This window comes from Bombyx mori, chromosome 11, assembly GCF_030269925.1.
Source record: "Bombyx mori chromosome 11, ASM3026992v2".
NCBI lineage: Eukaryota > Metazoa > Arthropoda > Insecta > Lepidoptera > Bombycidae > Bombyx > Bombyx mori.
The window spans coordinates 13539836-13563792 of NC_085117.1; the positions used below are offsets into that span (position 1 = coordinate 13539836).

Genomic DNA, 23957 nt, shown 5'->3' on the forward strand with positions numbered 1-23957 from the left:
TAATTAAACTTTGTGTTTAAGATTTAAGGTTTATAATAAACTGAAGTCGTTAACATTATTAAACTTTTTTCTAAGAAATGAAGATGTTTTCGTGGCTGCAAACGTGGCCACTGGAGCGTCTTATTTTTGTTCCTGATCCTTAATCTAGTACTATTATTGATCGAAGATAGATACATACAAAGTCTCGAATCTCGAAAAATATTATTATTATTATTATCGATAATTCCATGAAAAGTTAAATAGTTAAATAGATTTTATATTTAATTAAGAAAACCATACAATGTAATTGTGAAGTTTGATAAAGTCTATGAACCGTATTTGATTATAAATTATTAGTACGTATCAATCGAATACAGAATACGGACAAGAAACAATCATGCAAGCGTAAAACTGGCTGAACTGAGGGCAGGCACCCATGAAGGTCGTTCACGACCACCTGCGTCACGTTTTAAACCACTACTAACAAATCATTGCGGTGCTGACACACACACATGTATGGGCATTGTGAACTGAGGTCCACGTATGCATTATGCAAGCCGCCTTACTTGTAATTCACTTACACGAGTTTAGAACCTGTCGCGGTCACGACCGACCGGCCGCGTGTTCTCATCTCGACCAAACTAATAACCAATAGTTTTATTGTACTAAACTATGTACTGTAACATTTTCCGGTGATATTTTTCGTACGAACACAAAAATAATTAATATATAAAATCAGGATGCCGTACATTATGGTGATGGGAAGTCTGAGGATGCCAAATCTCACGAAGGATGAAGGCGCTACTGTGTATGGACTGAACAGCGAAGAACGGGCTAAGCTAGTAATGGTAAAAACGATTAATATAACAATATAAACCTGATAACCAAGTTAATGTTACAATAACCCTTTTTTTTGTATATAATATATTTTATCAAATGAATTTTCCGACATCGTAAATATAATCACAATTATGAATTAGTATTACATTTATTTTATTAATATTTATACGATTAATAACGAATGCAGCTGTTGAAAACGTTTTAGCAATAATACTTAGCAGCTTTTGACTTAAAATATGAACCGTCTTCGCAAGTAAATTCCATTAGCCAGTAGGTTATATTATAAATGGTTGTCCAAATAACTACGACCGGTAGATACTAATGAAGATTGAAAAGAATAGGGTACATCTATGGCTAGGTAAACAAAATGCTGTAAAGATTATTAGGTAATACTAATCTTTATTCTATTATTATCTTCAGTCGGTGATAATTTAGGATTTAAACTCAAACGTCTGGTTGCATTTCACTCAATCAATCTCATTTTCCACTTAAATTCGTTTGAAGGAGGATACCTATAGCACTAGGGGAATACTGAGGGAAAATACAATGGAGATCCAGACGGTAGCAAAAATTATCTCTGGAAATACATTGCACATGAACACCAATGTTCTATGTAGTAAGAATGAACTCATCTCCGATGGTAAAAAGGAGATAGGTGACTCTAAAAATTTTTCAGAGCACTCTCCATGAAATATGCTTTATGCTTTTCAATTGACAGAAAGAATCCTCCCAGTGACCAAATTTTCTGGATGAACTCTGTTTTATGGGTTGAATTTTAGTGACCCCAGGCAGGCAGATAATAATCTGACAAATAAAATTTGCTATCAGTTGATGCCAACAGCGTTAACCTACATTATCATATTGGAAATCTATCTAGCTACTGTGAAAAACTGTCAAATTTAAAAACTTATAAAGCACAAATTACTACAACAAATTCAAATTAAATACTAAAATAATGGATTCCGATTAGTTAGTTTATTTCTCATGATTTCTTGATTTCCAATAAAGACAAACGGTCTTATGGCTCAGTTCGTGAAAAGCGACTATAAACACGGGTAAATACTGACAATGCCAACAACTCAGTGAAGCTATTGCCTTACAGGTTCTCGTCAAAGGTCTTTTGTAGTACCAAGAACATAATATACCTACCTAACGAGTAAGTGTTACACATACACCTGCAAAAATGCAATACGCAATCCATAAATGTATTTTCATTTATTGAGAATTGGAGCATGCAGATATGCGCATTCCGCTGATTGTGTAATAACTGATGCAATACGCAAACGCAAATTTGTTGGGAAACATGAAAGTTTTATATACATACAAAACATAACATTTGTCTATAGTTAATTTAGAGTTTCAATGATTAGTACTGAGACTTACAATAATTATGTATTAAAAAGAAAAAATGGTAGCGGTTTGGCATTGCTAGTTTTTATTTTTATTTTTTATTGCTTAGATGTGTCGACGAGCTCACAGCCCACCTGGTGTTAAGTGGTTACTGGAGCCCATAGACATCTACGACGTAAATGCGCCACCCATCTTGAGATATAAGTTCTAAGGTCTCAAATATAGTTACAACGGCTTCCCAATCTTTCAAACCGAACCGCATTACTGCTTCACGGCAGAAATAGGCAGGGTGGTGGTACCTACCCACGCGGACTCCCTAGAGGTCCTACCACCAGTAAAAAGCGACGAGCGACGTCGAGCGAGCCCACGAGTCTGCCTGCCAGGACAATTAAGGTCATGTCATGGGGAGTGCTCTGAGGAATTGTTCGAGATGATACCGGCATCTCGTTTTTACCATCGCGCCGCCCGCCACCGGAGTAGAGTTCATCCATACTACCTGGAGCCACTGCGGTCATCCACGGTGCGTTTCCAGAGGTCTTTTTTGCCACGTACCATCCGGCTATGGAATGAGCTCCCCTCCACGGTGTTTCCCGAGCGCTATGACATGTCCTTCTTCAAACGAGGCTTGTGGAGAGTATTAAGCGGTAGGCAGCGGCTTGGCTCTGCCCCTGGAATTGCTGAAGTCCGTGGGCGACGGTAACCACTCACCATCAGGTGGGCCGTATGCTCGTCTGCCTACAAGGGCAATAAAAAAAATTTATTATTGAATCGTTATTATTACATTTCAGGACCTGAACTCGTCCTTCACCACGGTGATAGCTTCCTCGTCGGATCTGGAGAGAGTCGTTCGAGTGACACAAAGGGGCTTCACTTTAGTCGTGGTGAATCGTATTCACGCTCTATTCGGTTACGACGTTGTGTCCCACGCGATGGCGATGACCAACGCGAACCGCGAACTCGTCTCATTCACGATGTACAAGAAGTCTAGTCACTCACACGGACATCACTCGCACTCGCACTCGCACAGTTCCACGCACTCGCACGGCTCAACGCACAAGAGTCACACGCACGGAAACGTAGTCACGCTATGACGACCGAACTATTCGACGCACATCACCGTGGGTGACGTCATCGACGCCAGAGTCGAAATATCGATGTTTTGATATCGACGCTTGAAAGGCAAACGTGACTAAGCGACAATAACTGCTTTGTACATAAATGATAGGCCATAACCATATTCGATGCGCAAAAAAATATATTTCTAGGTCTATTAAAATCATTTCAATCCTACAGCTACTTAGATTCGTTAAAATAGAATTTTTTTCAGGTATTTCAACTTTAAATTAGTCTACTGTAAAGTTCACGCATTGTCGCTTAATCACGTTTGCCTTTCAAGCGTCGATGTACGCATTTATAAATTGAAGGTGTATATTAAATACTCATGATTGTTGATTTTAAAACGCCCCCCGCGGCGATTGCAGACGATTAATTAAAATTAATTTGACTCAACTGAAATTATGGAAATGTTTAAAATTTCTCAGTATTAATTTTCTTGTCTGATTTTCAATGACAGGTTTGTAAATTAAGTAATAAATAAAATCTATTTGAATTAAAAAATATATTATTCACTATCATTACCCGATACATTATTATGTAGTTTTACAACATGAGAATTAGACATTTTTATACTAAACTTTATGTAATACATATAACTATAGAAAACGTACGGAATGATTAATACAAAGTTAAGATTACATACATATGTACTTATTCATCTTCATTAGACTAGGAGCATTTCTTAACATATATTACAATAGATGACATACAATTACATACTTATGTTAACTAAGCAAGAAACTACACTAATTTACATCTACAGTATTCATTGCCTAGACAAAAGAAAAAAAAAAAAACATATTCACATATTTTCATAAGGGTGTAATCTTACAACTGGGAACCGAGCGAGCTTAAGCACAATTATTATTACTTGTACCCTTAACAGATTCTGCTTTGCTAATATAGAGTACTAAGAAAACAGTATTAGAACGATCTATTTAAATAAAAAAATAAAAAATGAGTGTCTTTTTTGCGTCTCTAAGAAAATCAAGTTTCAGTTAATGAATAACAGATGGCGCACGTGTGTAATCCACAAACTGATATGTTACTTATATTTAGCCAATGAAACAACATATAGTTGCCGGATCTGACTAGTTAATTACAAAATTATTATAATGGTTAAAAATTAAATAAACATGGCTACTAGAGTTTATAGATACCACAATATGGATGCCGTCATATCATAAGAAGTGATATGAGATACAAACATCAATTGAACCGTATAACGACGAAGTCACTCTTCGAAGTCAGAACACACGGTAGCTTCTCGAAATAACCAGGGTAATAATCGGGATAAGAAGTAACCTAGTTATAAGTCAGCTTAATAGAAACCGTTTAAACAAATATTATGATGAGGTTAAAATTTATGAGTTGACTTCATAAACGAGGGTGATGTAAAAACTAATCTGTGATCTTAAGTTGACATTCCTTACGAGCAGAAAGATTGCGGTCTACCAGTAATTACATGTGCACAGTTTTATAGATTATTTTTAGACTATATTATTATTATTTCACACATGGTCACCTGGCCCCAAACTAACATTTTCTGTTCCATGGGAACCAGAGGTCGATGTACATACTTGTAAATGTTTAAATATGTACATATATAGATAGATTTTAAACACCCAGACAAGGAACAAGCAAACTTGTTCATCACACGAACGTTTACCCGATGGAAGTAATCGAAGCCACGATCCGGGAGTCAAGAGCCGTAACAAATGCACCACCGAGTCAGTCGATATTTACTTAAAGAAAAGCTCACGCGCGCTCAAGGAGGAATTAATTTACGTTGGTGTCTTCAGAGTTCCGATTATTGCACGTATTGAATGAATCATTTTAAATTAACGTTTTTAATTAATTAACTTTTGATTTTAATAAATATTATGTTTTTTTATTTATTTATTGCTTAGATGGGTGGACGGCCCACCTGATGTGAAGTGGTTATCGGAGCCCATAGACATCTACAACGTAAATGCCGCCACCTTGAGATATAGTTCTAAGGTCTCCGTCTTTACAGTACAACGGCTGCCCCACCCTGCAAACCGAAACGCATTACTGCTTCACGGCAGAAATAGGCGCGGCGGTAGTACCTACCCGTGCGGACTCACAGGACGTCCTACCAACAGTAATTACGCAAATTATAACATTGCGGGTTTTTTCATTTTATTTATTACACAATGTTATTCCTTCACTGTGGAAGTCAATCGTGAACATTTGATAAGTACGTATTTCATTTGAAAAATTTGTATCCGCCTGCGGGATTCGAACACCGGTGCATCGCTAGATACGTATCGATGCTTGAACGGTGAGCGAGTCTTTATAGCCCATGAGGTTGCGACCGAAGTCGGAAAGTTTGCATTCCTGATCCTGCGGACAGAATGGAAAGCGGTCGACGTCGCCCAAAATACGTCATTTCGGATCCTCCCGATCCACTAACGGTGTTTTTAGGTACCTCAAGCACCGATCATCGTTCTCGGGGCTCGGCGTGTAAATTACCCCACAGACACAGCCCGTTGAGTTTCTCGCCAGATCTTCTCAGTGGATCGCGTTTCCGATCCGGTGGTAGATTCTGCGAAGCACTGCTCTTGATCCCCGTAAGCTCACCTACTAGTTAAGGTTACGCTGAAGTAGCCTCTCAAGGCTCAAGGCAAGCTTAGGTAGAAAAAAAAAGAAGGAAAGTTTGAGCAAATGGAAAATGATCGAAGCAGCGGGACATACGTATTACACCCATCGACTATACTTCTTCCCTCGGTTGCGTGCGTCTGGTTATCTTCTGTCTTTCTTCAGCCAACTTCTTGAGGGCGGCGCCGTACTGCCTCTGCACATTCATTAACCTCGAGTACTCGTTGTACAGATCCGCCTTGCGTTCCTTCTCGGCTCTATATTTATCCTCGACTTTTTTCACAGTTTGATTGACCCACTCGACTATATTTTCGAATTGAGACATGAACTCTTCCCGCTTCCTTGCCGACGACATTGCTCTGCAATGGACAAACAAGTAAATCATTTTCATTGACTAATTGGTTGGTGCAAGAGTTAGCGCCCCCGACTGTTGCGCCGAGGGTCGTGGGTTCGATTCCCACATCGGACTAAGATTCGTGTGATGAACAGATTTGTTTGCTCTTTGTTTGGGTGTTTATTATATGTATACATTTAAACGTAAGTATGGATGTCAGTCTCTGGTACCCATAACACAGAGAATCCTACTATGGGGCCGAATGACCCTCGATACGGTACTCAAATTTACAAACATCGCGTCACTTACTCTTCGTAATTGTCCAGAATCGAATTGTGCAAACTCAACTCCTTCGTGGTGTACAGTTTAACTTCGTACAGGGTGTTGTAGAATATGTAGTACTGTTTTGTTTCCTTGTGCTTCGAGGCAACTGCAAATAAAGTCATGTTTCAATTACATTACCCGCTACTCATTATTGCTATTGTAACGTCCGCGAACCCAGTGTGCTTAGTGCGAGTTTTTTAACGTTCTCGATAGCGTAAAAGTTAGGTCATATTTCTATGGAATGGGATCGTTTGCCCACGTTCGCCGCTAGGGGCGCTGTTCTAACAGCATACAAAATTGGGTTAACTTTTACGCTATCGAGAACGTTAAAAAACTCACACTAAGCACATAGAATTCGTAGCAGCGCGAACAAAAGTTTTAAGCAATAAAGTCAAGCACGTACACGTTCGAAACCTAATTTATCTGGGACCCTTCAAACTACAGCTATGAGATAGAAAGATTTGAAAGAACAAAACGTTCACTCAGCTGAAGGAGCTGGGATGATGGTAACAAGGGGTTTCCCGTCCGTTCGTAAAACAGCGGAACCTAAACGCATCGTAATTAAAACTACTTTTAAGGTTTAATCGTTTTAAGTGAAACTTCTTTGCGCGCGTTGATAATAAAATTTAACTCGCGAGATTCGTTACGGCTAGAGAGAAAAGATACAATTTAGGACGAGTGAGAGTGATAAAATAGACAGAGCATCTCGCTAACTATTCCACCGTGTAGAGAGGGAAAGGACAAAGCGAGCTAAGTCGTTTCTCTTAAACACAGCATTCCCTATTACAAAAGAAATTTGATTTAAGGATAAAAATGAAAAAAAAACATAATACTACACACCGCAAAAGAAATACCACTTCTATCTCGTGCAGAAAGTTGCACGCGCACCATTTTTATTTATTTATTGTTATTGCATTATCGGCTTTTCAAATACTGAACAGTTTTCGTGTTCACGGACGACATTTGAATACCACGAAAACTGTAAAATATTCGAAGCGTCGCTAATAAATACTTCCTGGTGGTAAGACCTATTGTGAGTCCGCATGGGTAGGTACCACTACCACGCCTATTTCTGCCGTGAAGCAGTAATGCGTTTTGGTTTGAAGGATGGGGCAGCCGTTGTAACTATACTGAGACCTTAGAACTCATATCTCAAGGTGAGTGGCGCATTAGCGTTGTAGATGTCTGTGGGCTCCAGTAACCGCTTAACACCAGATGGGCTGTGAGCTCGTCCACCCATCTAAGCAATAAAAAAAAATGAGACGGGAGTCTCAGTGTTTTTTTCTAACAGCGACTGCCTGACCGTTTGTCGCATTAAATAAATGCTTCGCAGTAAAAATACGGCCCGCGGTGTTACATAGTACGGACGTAGGCGAGACGCACAATTCCTTGCATATATCACTATATGTAAATACTAATATTTACTGAAGAAAAATAATATTTTTCTATATAATTTAAAAAAAAACCGCGATTGCAACGTGAAAGTAGCTTTAGTTATGATTTTAATGAAGTGAAAACGCGGCAGTAGTGGGAGCTATAGCAGACGTCACCTTGGTTATAGAGCTCGACAAATCTCTTCTCGTACTGCAGCAGCTCGGCGGCGCCGGGCACGTCGTCGAGGGCGCGCGTGTACCGGACCACCTCGCGGTTCAACTTGGCGACCTCCAGCCTCGTGGTCGTGATAAACGACTTCAGCTTCTCTTCTCTCTCGCGTACTTCTTTTAATTCTTCAGGCGTTAGCGGCGTCTCCTCCACTGCGGTTTCTGGACTCTTTGCAGTTCTGTAATTTCGTGCATCAAAGAAAGTTTTACTTTTTTTAATTTTTTTTATTGCCCTTGTAGGCTGACGAGCACACGGCCCACCTGATGGTGAGTGGTTACTGTCGCCCATGGACTTCAGCAATGCGAGGGGCCGAGCCAAGCCGCTGCCTACCGCAATTTAATATTATTATTTTCCTATAAAATTTCCATATTCGTTAATATGCGTCTGTGTTCCAGAAGTTCAGTGAGACAATGCCATTTTTTATTAGCTTAATCACCAGTTAAATAGACTATTTATTTAATCAAATATGTCCATAATATATAGTAAATCGCATTTATACACATACGATGCACTGTAAAAATGTTTTTGTTTTTATTTGGCATGAACAATAATGATAGGACTGAAGATAGCTAACATTCCAATACAATTACGACTTAAGCTAGTTTAAAACTATGCAGTATTTGCAGTATGCAGTATGCAGTATTTTGGGCTTGTCGAGTAAGAAGTAATTTTTCTCAAATTAAATTTGATAAGAAATTGAGATAAAATAAAAATAGCTTTTAGGATTTAATCTCGTAATTAACTAAATTTATTGATTCTTAATTTCCGACAATTCTAATTATTTTGATGCAATTGACTTAATTTAAAAACGTACCTTAGTTCTTCTTCTAATTTCTTGTAAACCCTGTCTCTGTGCTGAACTACTTTCACAAGCTCATTCTGTTCTTTTCCCAGGTCTTTTAGTGATTTGTAGAACTCTTTCACATCTTTATCACTACAATTATAAAAACTTATTAAACCGTTTTAAGCACACATAAATAGTGATTTCTATAAATGAATAAATAAACGTGAACTGTTGGTGTTAAGATTATAAAATTTAGTATATTGTTTTAACCATACGCTCGCACGGGTTTAAAATAATCATCTTCTACTTCTAACAAGAGTCCTTTAAACATTCGAAAAAGTATATATAATTATTAAAATACAATTTAGAATCCAGCCTCATTCCACAAGGCCTCCTAAAGCATACATATATCACATATATAACATATTATTATGTTAGACTTTCCACGTCAGACAGCTCAAAGATAATAATTTTTTTGTGGTTCGAATACTGAAGCAACTTATAACAAAAATATTGACTAGGGCCAAGATTTGAATCCAAACCTGATCTGGATTTGAATTTAGAATCTGATACACTAGTTACGTTACTAAATGCTATCTGGACTGAATGAGCCCTTGAGTCAGCTCACCTGGGCTCGCTGAGCCACAAGCAATTACTACATTCAAACAAAACCCAGAGGGGAGGAAGGGGGAGGAGGAGGTCTAGCAAGTGGGAAGCTTCTGTTACCTGGGCAGCATTGTGGACGATGGGGGAGGCACCCAGGCGGACATTGCGGGTCGGATAAATAAAGCTAGAGCCGCGTTTAGTCAACTTAGGCCAAGGTGGGGTTCGTAAACCTTAACGAGACGAGCAAAGGTGAGGATCTTCAACTCAAATGTATAGTCTGTGTTGCTGTACGGGAGCAAAACTCGGTTTGTTCGCAAGGACTTAATAAAAAAAGTTCAGGTGTTTATGAATAAATCCCTGCGTCAAATATTGAAAATCTTTTGGCCTGAGACGATCACTAACAAAGAGCTATGGAGGATCACCAAGCAGACATCAATAGAGAAGGAGATCCTTACGCGAAACTGGCATTGAATTGGTCACATATTAAGAAAGCCCGATACTCACCAATCCAAGAGAGTACTGATCTGGAAAGTGTCTGGCAAAAGGAAGAAGGGCCGTCCCAGAACAACTTGGCGTCGCTCGGTGGAGCAGGAGATAGGCGTCTTGAGCATGCCGTGGAAATAGTTAAAACAGACTGCCCAAGACCGATGTAAATGGAAGGATTTGATTCGCGCCCTACACCCCAGCAGAGGGTAATAGCAAAGCAAGACAAAGAAGAAGAAGAAACAAAACAGTTGCCAGACATTAATGCTTTAATGGCTATAAGCACTAGCAACCGGAAAAGATCGGGTAATGTAAGACCGCTCATACATGACAAAACATAAGTATTTGTAAGCCCATGCTTACTATTAACAAACCTATAATTATTAGTGTTCATCAATTTTAATGTAATCTTCTGCAATTTTCCAATTTTGTTGCTGTACTGTTTTTTAGCATTTTCCATTCTTGCTTCGTGTTGTTGTTTAAGAACATCCACTTCTCTCTGCATAACATCTATAGCTTTAGTAAGTTTCTCGATATCTTCACTATATTTAAACTTTTCACTTTCCTCTAATTCCTTTGACATTTCCCCGGTAAGTTCAGAATGCAATACCGCATAATGGACTTTCATGTTTGGATCATCAATTATAGTATGTTCATCCTTTTTGAATACATCTGTCTGAAAGCGTACATATTAATGAAAACTTTTAAATTTTGGAGTACATAGATGAATAATTTGGATTATCACAAATTCATATGAATAATTTCAAACACAAAAATCTCAAGAGTAAACTTACTTCAGTAGTAATCTGAGAAGGATCAGCAAGTGTTTTTTCATAATCATACTGGAACCAAGAAATGTTTATGTATAAACAACACATCCAATATAATTAGAGCTAAACAATATAATTGAGATTTCGACCTCATGTCTCAAGGTGTAAAGTCATGTTAGATACTGATATTATTCTTAATACTTGCTGTATAAATTTCAAAATATTTCATGTTTTCAATATTTCATGGCTGCATTTGTATGAAATATCTTTAAAATTAATAGTATGTACTAATATTAGTTTAAAAGTTATGTTATCATTAATTGGCCGTTTCTTTGTGGTTTTTATTACGTATTTGCTAAAAGTAATATTTATTGACACACAGTACACACTTCAACAATGTGTTGAATTTGCATTTATTGTAAAATTTTATTATTGTAATCATTTAATGCTTACCAAGAAATCAAGACCCTCATCATTGTTAGAATCATCCTTATTTGTTGTTACATGCATCAGCATTCTCTGATCATATTCAGAGAGTGTCGCATTGACTTGTTCCAGCTCACTCCCCGGTAAACCACCTTTCCTTTTACGCACACGACATGGTTTGTACATGTTCTGAGCATTTGTAATAAAAAAATCTAATTATAAATCAACAACAATCAAACATTATTTAAAATGAATTCAGATTGTGTATCAAGATGTCCATATGTAGCTTGAGGGCAAAAAGTTGTATGTTTTAATCTAGATTCATAGGGCACAACATAGGTAAGATCTTCCACTAAGCAAGTCATATTGTTCAATACACTGAGGGTTCAAATGCTGTTTACTACTTATGAATGCAGGCTTATCTTATAAATATCATGAGTATGATTAAATTTTTATGATTGGATTTCTTCTATTTTACGATACACAGATCCACCATCGCCACTTGCAAAGGATTTGGAACTCAAATAGACCTAATATGATATGTGCTCATAATTAATTTCAGTTAACATCAAATTAACAGCAGAAAAGGTAAAGTAGTAAACTGCTAGTGGAGTCCTTTATAGACTACAGAAAATGGCAGTTATCTAAACAGTCCATTGCGGTAATTTTTATCATCTTTTTTCTCTTTTTTCCCTACCTATTCGCTGGTAGCCTAAGGGAATATTCCAATTTATGCACGGACGAGTAGTTGAGCTCACGGGCTTAACCTCAGAGAATTTGCTGACACTAGTCCTAACAAGAGCAGTGCTTTGTAGAATCTACTACCGGACCAGAATCATGACCCACTGAGAAGATCCAGCAAGAAACTCAGTGGCTTGTGTCTATAGGTTAGTTCACTCGTCCAGGATGTGGCTAGTGATTGAAGAGCTTAAAGCACCGAGAGTGGATTCAGGGGATCTGATATATGCTTCAGGCAATGGCAGCTTTGGCAGATTGTGTCGTCACCTACGTCCGTTATGTAAGCTATCAAGGCATTATGCACTGTATGATAAATTTAAAATCGTTAACAAACCTGCACTGCAACAATAGTTTTCAACAAATTTTCTTTTTTTAAGAACATAGCTCTGTCCGATTCAAATATGTAATTTTTTTCATATTGTAACACAGCAAATCTTCTGAGTTCATCCTCCTTAGCCTCCCTGAATTCACTGGAGTATTTAATTAGCCATTGGACAAGAGGGAATATATTTATGAAATCTAGACCTTGTATTTGATGAGGTTCTATTGTGTATGGACATTGCATTGATGGTAATATTTTTACAATTTTCTCTGTTAAGGCTCTGTAAACACATTGTACATCATTTAACATTGCAAAAATAAATATTATTTATTTGCTTTAAGGTTTGTTGTGCAAAAATAAATATTACATTTTCTTTCCAATTGTAAGGTTTTCTTCAAATAATAAACTTATATCAACATCAATATCACATAGTTCGATACACCATGTGAGCCCTCCAACTATTTTATCAAATTCTGAAAGGCCCTGAAGCTGAGCACGATAATATCCAGCTGCAACCAGAGCATCAGATATCTCATGCCACTTCACTAATTGCTCTGCATCTTCTCTAACTTCCACCTAAAAAAAAGATTTATATTTGAGACAACTGCTAATTTCGTTTTTTAACAAGATAAATTTATTCTTTTAAATTATCCTACCCAAGTCAGGAAATTTCTATTTTTGTATCAATTAAAGAAAGAAAAAGAAACAATTTAATTATATTAATCTGCAAGACCAGACAACTAGGTGCAACCATTCTACAAATGAAAACTGCTATTTTAGTCTACTATATAAAATATAGTATAAATCAAATCTAAATGCTGTGCAAATGTTTTGTTGGTAATATGATCACTTTTATTTATTTTCTAGCTTTGTAGATAGATTTTTGTAGATAGTAAATGAAATAGTAACAGGTGTGAGTCTGTATGGGTGGTTTGAGTACCACATTATTGCTTATCTTTACATTAAATCTATATGTTCCAGTTTGAATAGCAGTATAGAAATTTTTCTGGCAGAATTGAGATCTGTTGTTATGTATTAAGAAAAGTAAGTAGGCGACAACGACTTTTCTTATGTTATCTATGAGCTCTATTTAATATCAGAGACCCATAACCCATTTAATATCAAAGAAAGAACATAGTTTTCTAAGGTTTGCCTAACCACATTTGAAAAAATATTCCCAAATCAGTTAAATAACACGGTACAATAAATTTTTTGTGTATTTATTCAAGTTTAAAATTAATTTCCGATTCAAATAACTTACCGCTTTGCCTTCATCGTCATAACCACTGTAAATATTCATCAACGGTTTACTCCTACTAAAGATATTTTTTGATTTGGTCGACATCCTATCTTCCGTGTTGATTTATTTGTTTGTTGTGTTAAATTGGGTAAGTACTATGTAGTATTTATATTTTGAAACTTTAAAAACCCTCTAAACTATGATTAACCAGATACGGTACTTGTTTCCTGTTGTTTTGTTTACATCTGCCATCTGTCAATTTTCTGTTCTTTAAATTTTTTTATTTGTCAATTGAACAGGCAAGGACAACACTCACACTATCGCATTTTTTGTAACAAAAGCTCGAAGCCATGTCAGTTCAACGAAAAGTATGTATGAATTACTAAATATAATGTATTACACGTCATTTCGAATCATCCCGATCCACTAATGGTGCTTTTTGGTATCCCAATCACCGGTCATCATTCTCGTCGAACCCATCGCTTGCGACGAAGGGCTCAGCGAGTAAGTTAACTTAATTAACCCACAGACACAGCCCACTTAGTTTTTCGCCGGATCTTCTCAGTGGGTCGCGTTTCCGATCCGGTGGTAGATTCTGCGAAGCACGGTTCTTGCTAAGGTTCGTGTTAGCAATAACGTCAGGTTTGAGCCACGTGGAGCTCACCTACTCGCTCGGTGATGCTGATATGGTCTCTCAAAACCATTATCTTAGGCAGGAAAAAAAAGTATGATTATTCAATGGACTTTTTTCAAACTATGACATTCCGCCCAAAAAATTGTTTCATTTTTCTAACTAATAAAGCACCTTTAATACACGTCTACGTTTGAAGACCACTAAATTAACAAAAAAGAAACGTAACTTAAAGCCTCGTGTATAATAAGTGAAAGTCTCAAACTATTTTCATAAGTATCAAGTTTTGTCAAATGCGGTTCAATGGTTTGGTAAAAAAAAAACGGAACAGACTGACAAAGTTACTCTAAAGCAAATATTATTATTTGATAACCTCGATTAATATAAAAGCTAATAAAAAGATAGATGTGAAAATGCTCGGAATTAAATAAAAACAACAATTTTGTTTTTCCTTTGATGTGTCCTCCGTCGCCGCGTCGGACGGATTCCTTTTGTTTGTTTTAAGTTTATTTTATACCAAAGCTTATATATATATAGATTATTCTTCTATTGTAGCCCTTTTCTATTTTTTATTTCTTTGCCTTTATGTACAGACACATCAGTTTCTAATATTTTAATTTATTGCTTTTCATCTTTTTATGTTATACCGGTCACTCACATTCGCACGAATACGCAAACCCGCAAGTGTAGGACGACATTTGCAAATGATTAAGCAAAGTTTTCGCTGCATTCGTGGTTTTCCAAGCTGTGTCGGTTTTTTAACAGACATCAAAGGGTGCGAACCACGGTCCTTCGCGTAGTCTCCCACACATTCGTGTGACCAGTTGCGCCCAGGATTGCGAAGGCAAGAAATCCCATAAAAACAGCATGGCTGTCAATGATGTCTGGAAAAGAATTCAAAACTCTTTTTCTCTTCAATGTTCTATTGACAAATTAAAAAGGAGGAGAAATTCGTGAGAAATTCGTAAACAAGTGTAGGAGGAAGCGCAAACGGGTTTGCAAATTGAGTACCGAACCCATTTGCACAGCCGCTAAGTTTGCGAATGAATGTTTGACGGCCCTACTGGTGTGTGTGGCCGGCATTAGAAGATAAACCATATACAAGTAAGTATCGCAAACCTGCAATTTTAAAATGGATTGACCACTGACACAGTTAATATTCTTTTTAATTAATTGGAGGAATTGAAATACAAAGTGTACGTATAGTTCGCAAGCCAAATCATTTGTTGCTAAAATTAGATAACCTGTTGAATGAAAACACTTTAGTTAAATGAATTAATTTTGCTCATAGATGCTCATTCACTTGAAACGAAGCACTCAAGAAACAAAAGCTTAAACTTAAAGATATTAGCCTACATTATTGATTGTCGATTAAGTAACTTTCTTAAAATCACTTTGACAGTCTTGGATGTATGGGCTATATTTCTTTTACCTTTCTACTGCGCGAAATAAACAAGAAAAGCTGTCTACTGTCTAATTTTTTTTTTTTAAGAGATTTTATGACCTGGTAACTAAGACCTTTAAGTCATGTCTTATTTTACTTTATATTCTTAATTTTATGAAAAATGATAATATGGAGTGAAATGAAATGAAGATGATTAATTTGAAACATTAATCAACTGGGATGAAATTTACTGAAATGAGATGATATGGGATGAAATATAATCGCAGTAAAATGGTGGTCATTTACTGAGATTTTTTCAGTGGACTTCTTGGAGGAACCCGAGAAGTTACGTCCAGCAGCTTTGTTTCATTTTTCTATATTTGTGCACTTTCACAGATATTAAACAGTTAATAAACCACCGTTATTACACATTTAAACCTGAAGAAACACTAAATAGACAAAATAAAACAAATCACACAACTTCACTCCTCGCGTTCCCGCCAAAAAGTCTCTACTGTCTAATAATTTAGTCAAACATAGATTAAACCAAAACACATATTACATAGATTATACACTTAATATATTCGAGACATATTATTTTAGTCAAAGAAAAGTTAGGTATTTCCACGGTATTTCGTAAAAGTACATATATTTACATTATTTTACATTTAATAGAAGACACTGGAATATGAGTAATTTACAGAAGACATTGCGCTGTGAGTATTACTTTATTTTTATGAAAAATAAAAGCCTTAACCAACATTTCAAATGATGAGATGCAAATTCTGACGTGTTGAAGACATTAAAACCGCGCTAATTTTACAAAATAGCACTTAAAATTTCAGAGTGCTTTGGATGTGACAAAAACATGAACGAGTCGGTGAATATCGTTGCAATCGTTTCTAAATTATTAGATTCAGAGAAGTATAAAGAAGCCTTGAGTATACCTTATGATGAAGAACATATAGAAAATTTCAAAGAAAACTGTTGGGAAATAGTATCAGTTATCATAAAGAAAATTGATGGTGATACTCTTACTATTAAACCTTCTTTGTATGCAGCATGTGAACAACTTCTATCAATCATATTAGAAAGATCTACTCCAGAAGAGGCACTTTTAGTATTCATTGAACAAATTGAACTTGCAAAGAATGATGCCCAATTTTCTGTCTCTCTAACACCATTGCAACAAGTACTTAAAAAGCTATCTGGAAAGCGAGGAAGATCATTAGAATGGTGTTTCAATTCAATTAGAACTTATATTGAGGGCATATCAATACCTGATCTGAATCTAGAAGAAAAAGAATGTTTGTTACTAGATAGTATTCCGAATTTTAGAAGGATTACAAAGATATATTCTATGTTACCATTGTTTTATGATCCTTTTATTGATGAAATTATGAAATCCAGTACTGATAATACTAAAGCAAAAGAAATAGTCTCTGTATTTTTAATCAGCCTTTTAGGTAAACCTTTTATTTATTTTAATGTTGATCCTAATTTGGGTGCAGAAAGTGAAATCAGGGAAAATTGCAAAATCATTGTGAAAGATATTTGTAAATTAGAAAAAAATGTCCTCAAACTGTTGGTACATGTTGATGTGTGTTACAGAGAATCACAGAACACAAAATCTAATCAAAAGAAAGATCTTAATGAAGAAGATCCTTACACTCACAGGGATAAAATAAATATAACAAGTTTATCAGGGTTCTTTTATGCCATATTATCTGGTCATTTTGAGATACCATCTTATTCAGTTCCACAAATATTTAAGAAAGAGTATTTGATACATTCTGTAATGCCTTGTGTAATACATTTACTGAGTTTTACTGAATACGGTCCTTTAGCTAAAGCAATCACATTATGTAAAGTGTTGGTAAACTTTCTGGACAATAAAACTTCAGATGCCCTATTATCTTCTTCTGTTCATTTTGAATTGTGTAAAAGTCTTGTAAATGTTGCAATTTATTCAAATTATGAATCTATACGTAAAAGTGCTATATCCTTAATTGAGATACATGTTAATAAATTTCAATACACAGGAAGATGTATGTTAATAAAATATCTCCTAGATAGCAGCAACCACTCTGGAATAATTGGTTATTCAATCACTTTGTATAAAAATTGTGTGGATGAAGCTTTCAAAGAAGAAGTGCTATCTGATTGCTTCACTGGACCTCAACTACTGAGCATGATCAAGAAAATATGCCTTTTACCTCATGGTGCCCAATCTGACCTGATGGAACTTGCTGACCAGATCATTACTGCTCTGAATTTCTTAAGATATCTAACATTAAAAGATGTAAATAATCTAAGTGGAATCAGGGACTGTTTTACAATGATAGAAAATGATTATTTAGATCCATTAAGAACAGGACTGAACATGTCGAAAGCTCACTACGAAGAAAAATTAAAAGAAATTGAAGAAGGGAAGAGTGCTTCTGAAGATCAAAACAATATTTCAGTGACAGTTTGTGGAAATTTACTTGATAATATACCTACTAAAAATAAGAAGGAAATAATATACTCTGCATTAAATGCTTTTCATTTAATTGAAGGGCTCGTAGCTCGCCTGACCGAATGTATTAATTTAAACAAAAATTGTACATAATTGAACATCATCTAATAAATATAACATACAACAACTTTGTTTTTACATTCCACTTTTAATTGTGACAAAGTTTAATTGAGAAAGAGACAAAACTCGTGTTCATCCTTTTAGTGCTGAGCTTATTTTCACATATTTTGCATAAGTTGCCAAGGATTTTTGAAACAAAGGAGCTTATAAAAAACTTTAAAAAAATACAAAAATCAAGCTAAATTCTCAGCAAAATTATTTTAAATGGTTGTTTAAAGAATTAAAAACGCGCGTGATAGGACACTTTCGTAAGGATCAATACTTCATACAAAATAATTTGTATCCGACCCTGCGTACTTTATGCACATTAATAGAGGTTCGATTTATCGACGGTTCGCGCTCAAAAGGTTAATTAAATTTATTATTAATAATTAACCTGTTAAATTTTTAGCTAACCTAAATTAAAGTACCTACTTAATATAATTTCTATAAATTGTAATTGTTCTTATATTTCTTTTTGTTGGCAGTGTTCAGGACTCAACACAGATTCATTTTACCTCTAAGTTCTGTTAATATAAGAAATATTCAAGGAACAGTAAAGGACTACAATCACAGTGAAGTTAGAACAGATATAAAAATTGCTTCTGTAGTAACAGAAAATGAGGATCACCAATATGAACAAAATGTGAAAGATGTTATTTTGGAGAGAGCTTTAGAATTTGTTTCTCAAACTGGATGGTCAGTAGAGTCTTTGAGTGCAGGTGCAAAATCAGCTGGCTATCCCACCATTACTCATGGCCTCTTTCCAAATGGAGGTGGTGACTTAATTCACTATTTTAATATTAAATGTAATCAACAATTAGCTGAGCAAATGAAACTGGTACATATTTTACATAAAATATTTATATATTAAACATTTTTGCCCATTACGCACATTAAATTTCGCATATTTCTATAACGCAGTGGCCGCAGGAAGACTTAAAAGGAGGGTCAAAAGTTCCAGCAAAGTTTATTGAAAATGCTATAGTAACAAGGCTACTCATGATAAAACCATACAAGTAAGTAAATATAAACATTGACTTGTATCTAAAGTAATGTGCATAGTGAACCTTGTATTATTTGTTGAGTCATTTGAATTGCATGTTGTTTAAAAAAAAATGAATACGTTTCAAAAATAATAAACCAATACAGTGAGGTAGAGATATAACATCATCGTCCAGACGGCTGGCCGATCCTTCGGCTGGTCGTAGGACCGTCGAGGCGATTCGCCCGGTTCCGAGCCGAGCCGACGGCAGAGTGCCACCATCGTGGTTGCGACTTGGACACGGCGGAGCACACGCTCGTTGCCTGCCCCGCATGGGAGGGGTGGCGTCGTGTCCTCGTCGCAAAAATAGGAAACGACTTGTCGTTGCCGAGTGTTGTGGCCACGATGCTCGGTGACGATGAGTCATGGAAGGCAATGCTCGACTTTTGCGAGTGCACCATCTCGCAGGAGGCGGCGGGGCGCGTGAGAGACGCACAGGCCCGCCGCCGTCGAGCAGGGGTCAGGGAGGCGAATCTCGCCCAAGCCCTGGCCCTGTAAGTGTTTCGGGTCTCCGTCACATGTCGGCCAGGGGACCGGCGAAGGGGGCTTAAGAAAACGACGTGCAAGCTGCTCTGCACGCGTTTTATGCAAGAGCATCCGGGTAATGGAAGGCCGGCTATCCTCAACCCACACTGGTTCTGACCCAGCGGGGTATTCCGTAGGATAGACCATTCTAACCGGCGCCATCTAGGCGGGCTTCGGATAGCCTGTCGACCGAAAGGGCTGGTGGTCGTGGCGCCGACGACCGCCAGTCCGGCGTCCCGAGGGGAAGGGTGATGGGAGAGATGTGCTCCGCACTAAACGCTTCACTTTCTCCCCTTTGCCTTTTCATGAGTCCTGTTTCATGCGAGGTTTGGATGCTGGTTGTTGAGCGACAGGAGGTTTTAGTCGGTTCGCTCCGACATGCTCCGCCCATCATCCCCAGTGGAGGGCGGCAGTCCGGCGATTTCCTCCTGACAAATAGACTGTTATGCGAAATAAAATATAGATATTTTAAGAGTTACATTTTTTTTTATTACTTATATCTATGGACGAACTCACAGCCCACCTGGTTTTAAGTGGTTACTGGAACCCAGAGACATTACAACGTAAATGCGCCACCCACCTGGAGATATAAGTTCTAAGATCTCAGTATAGTTACAACGGCTGGCCTACCCTTCAGACCGAAACGCATTACTGCTTTACGGCAGAAATAGGTAGGGTGGTGGTACCTAACTCACAAGAGGTCCTACCACCAGTAATTACGCAAATTATAATTTTGCGGGTTTGATTTTTATTACACGTTATTCCTTCACCGTGGAAGTCAATTATTAACATTTATAAAGTAGGTACGTATTTCATTAGAAAAATGAGTACCCGCCTGCGGGATCGAACACCGTTGCATCGCTCGATACGAATGCATCGGACATCTTATCCTTTAGGCCACGACTTAAATCTTTAAAATGGGGGTTGGAAATTTGGTTAAAAATTGTTGTTGTTCCAACTATAACCAATATAAATGCAGCATCCTGTCCCTTGCGCCCATAATCCTCAATCCTCAAATGATGCATGCGGTGGTTCAACGCGGATTGAGTGAGTGATCTTGGATCCTTCGTAAGGGAAAGCCCCTCCCTACTCCATAGCGCGCTGTCTGCGAGGCCACTACTAATGATGAGACGCAGGAACATACACAGCTTGTACACTATAAGAATTCACCTACCATAGTTCGTGCTTTTCCAGGAGTACATGGCCTAAGGCAATGGCAATACAAACTCTTCCAAACAACGTTCCAAATGGCTTAGCTACTTTATTATCGTTAGTGGATGATATATGCTATCATTCAGGCGACCGTAGTGTTGATGTGAGTAAAATCCAATTAAGGTAAGGTAAGTAAGGTACAATAAATATAAAACGCCACGTATACATTAAATAACATTTATTTTTTAGTTCAACTGGTATATTCGCCGTGTGGGTTTGGCTGGAATATACAAAGCTGCTGAATTGTTTTATTTAACTGACAATAGCCAAGAAAATAATGCTACTAGGAGTTTTGTATCATCCAGGATACGAGATGCTCAAGTAATACAGGGTGCTCTAAACTTAAACCCGGTTACCGCCGCCCCACAAACATTAACTGCAGCCTTTGTTACAGTAAGTATGAATCGTTTCCAGTTTTTAGTCTATAAGCTCTCGTAAGTCATGTTGGCTAAAAGCCTAAGCCTAAGACGGTGTATTCGCATCTAGCGACCCGACCGTGCCGGTGTTCGAATCCCGCAGGTCGGAAAATCGTTCTAACGAAATACGTACCTTGTGTATGTTCACGAATAACTTCCACCGTGAATGAATATGCACCGCTCCGCTAGTTTTTGCCGTGAATTAGTAATCCATTTCAGTTTGAAAGGTCAGTCGTTGTACTATAAAACTGAGACTTAGAACTCATGTCAAAAGATGGGTGGCGGAATTTGCACAGTTATCTTAGGGCTCCAGTAACCACTTAACAGTATGTGGGCCATGAACTTTTCCACCCTACCCTAGCAATAAGCAAAAATTAGGTATTCACGGACACGACGGAGATATTTACGTAAGTGTTAGGAGATTTCGAATGCTGTATTGATCTGAATAAAAATTTTAAGGAAGTTTGAACGCAAAATTAAAAAAATCTGGCTGCATAGCATAGTGGCCCCGGTAGTCGAACTCGTCGAAGAGTTCGACGTGAAATCTAACCCATACATCAGCCAGCTGAGTTTCTCGCCTAGTCTTCACAGCGTCTTCTCGCGATTCCGATCCAGTAGATGCATTCGCGAAGCAACTGCCTTTGAGCTGTTAGGTCTCATTCGGAAGTACTCGGGCAGCTGTTAGCAAATCCCATCGCTCATACAGGGCGCGTGTTAGGCCTAGGCCGCACTACGGTGAAACCGCAGCGGTTAATAACCGTGTGAGCTTATGAAACACGAAAACAAATACAAGCGGCCGCACTTGCGGTGTTTTCCCGCTACTGATTTGAAAACCGCGAAATGTTACAAAATTGTCGCGGAAAAAAACCGCAACAAAATTTGTATTTGTAATCCATAGAACTAGGTATCCGTGCACGCACTATGTCTAGCCGCGGGCGGTTTTTTTGAAATGTCAAATACATTTGCGAAACTTTGTTTCCATGAAACTGGCTACTGACATTGGATAATAATTGAAAAATTTCTCTAGGGGTTTTCTTAAATTTCGATATTTCTTATGAAAGAAACCTTTCTCAATTTTACGGCTAGAAAGTGGATGGACCCAACATTTGTAAAATTTTCGTTGTCTTTTATCTATTTACCAGAGTACTATTTACCAGAGCCACACTGCTAAGTACTGCTCTTTTGAAATTTATCCATCTTCAAACTGTGAAAATCGCGGGCGAATTCGCGGTTAATAATTGTAGTGTGTGCGTATGAAGCGGTTTCGCGGTTACAGCGGTTAACCGCTCCCGGGAAAAAACCGTAGTGCGGCCTAGGCCTTATAAATAACAAATAAACCCTCCTTCCTAAAAAAGGCTAAATTGTTTCTGATAGCCAAAACAAAGAAAAAATTGCGCGCTTTGGTTTTCTCTTTTGCTAATGAGCATAAACTATTCGCAAACATCCATAATAATATTATTAATTAAAAACAAATGTTGTATAAGTTATTTTTTATATTTATTATTTAAGTACATTACGGGTTAAACTCTAAAATTAAAGTTTACGTAAATATAGTTTTCAAAATAAAGTTCTCGAACAAATAAACGGCGAATACTTTTCAGTAAAATTGGATCTAGTTAAAACAAAATTCGTCATATATTATGTTGACGTTGAAACGTGTGTATCTTGAACTACAATAACTCAGAAACCGGGTAAATTATAAAGCAATATCAAGAATCTAGGCATGGGCTTAAAAAAATTACAGGACCGCCGCGCCAGGTCGTACTCCAGTCCAGTATGGTGATTTTCAGTTTATATAAAATAAAAATTTAAATGAAAAGTGCCTTGAGAGTTTACTTTTACTACCGTGTATTTGTTAAGGTAATAAAAATCAAGACATCAAGTTTTTTTAAAGACAAAAAAGAGCACACTCACCCGTTTCTGTAACTTATACACATCAGCAATTAGTGCAATCGAAATTAGCTCTCTGAGTAATGTAGAGGCGACTGATCTAAACCCGTATACATAAAATACCTACACACCTAAGTACATTTTGTATTCTCGTTGCTTTGTATAGTAAAATTTTAATTGCACTTTTGAGAAATAAATATTGATAAAACAATTGTTTGAACCACTGGTATAAAATAATAGACAGGCATTACAATAGGTGGTAAAAAACCCAATATTTACATTAAATTCTTAAAGTAGCGAAAATCGTTTTCGCTAGCGTTTTCCTTACATATATTAATGGAAATAATAATAAAAGTGGGTTAATCATCTTAAATGCAGGCTATGGCAATTGATTGTAACAAAACCTATGATATTGTTTTAAATAAACTGATTTATATTTTAATTCATAACATACTAATTTTTCATTATTATTTTGCAGGCTAAGAACATCCTAGGGATTAACACTTTGAAATGAATTCTACTTTTATAAGAAGATAGTTGGTACATTTAGTTGTGACAAGTCCAGAAAGTATTAATTGTTGAATATTAAAGATGTTGTTCTCAAATATGTTTTATTAATCAATATTTTAATATAAGTTGATAAGACACATTGTTACATTGTTTTCCATCAAATAATTACATTTTGAGTGAATAATTATTCA

General features: G+C 36.9%; 3 protein-coding genes across 5 annotated transcripts; 2 read left to right on the forward strand and 1 right to left on the reverse strand.

The window, feature by feature from the left end:
- Positions 1-543: 543 nt before the first annotated feature.
- On the forward strand, positions 544-3786 carry LOC101745002 (uncharacterized). The gene is made up of 2 exons (XM_004931386.5): positions 544-827; positions 2958-3786. The coding sequence occupies exons 1-2, from the start codon at positions 720-722 to the stop codon at positions 3258-3260; spliced, it is 411 nt and encodes a 136-aa protein (XP_004931443.1). The 5' UTR covers positions 544-719; the 3' UTR covers positions 3261-3786.
- Positions 3773-14094, reverse strand: LOC101745541 (coiled-coil domain-containing protein 93). 2 transcript variants are annotated; one of them, XM_062671208.1, is made up of 11 exons: positions 13558-14094; positions 12664-12872; positions 12309-12576; positions 11264-11425; positions 10835-10882; positions 10415-10716; positions 8982-9101; positions 8116-8345; positions 6551-6671; positions 6004-6266; positions 3773-5320 (listed from the first exon to the last, which is right to left on the reverse strand). In XM_062671208.1, the coding sequence occupies exons 1-10, from the start codon at positions 13639-13641 to the stop codon at positions 6020-6022; spliced, it is 1791 nt and encodes a 596-aa protein (XP_062527192.1). In that variant the 5' UTR covers positions 13642-14094; the 3' UTR covers positions 3773-5320; positions 6004-6019. The 2 variants fall into 2 exon arrangements, with proteins under 2 accessions (XP_062527192.1, XP_004931619.3); XM_004931562.5 differs by having other exon boundaries at positions 3773-6266.
- A 1972-nt stretch (positions 14095-16066) lies between these two features.
- Positions 16067-23861, forward strand: LOC101744765 (ubiquinone biosynthesis protein COQ9, mitochondrial). 2 transcript variants are annotated; one of them, XM_004931384.4, is made up of 6 exons: positions 16067-16267; positions 18657-19009; positions 19093-19187; positions 20933-21053; positions 21140-21343; positions 23735-23861. In XM_004931384.4, exons 1-6 carry the CDS (start codon positions 16240-16242, stop codon positions 23768-23770), a joined length of 837 nt encoding a protein of 278 aa, XP_004931441.1. In that variant the 5' UTR covers positions 16067-16239; the 3' UTR covers positions 23771-23861. The 2 variants fall into 2 exon arrangements, with proteins under 2 accessions (XP_004931441.1, XP_012550496.2); XM_012695042.4 differs by lacking the exon at positions 16067-16267 and adding an exon at positions 16397-17017.
- Positions 23862-23957: the final 96 nt, after the last annotated feature.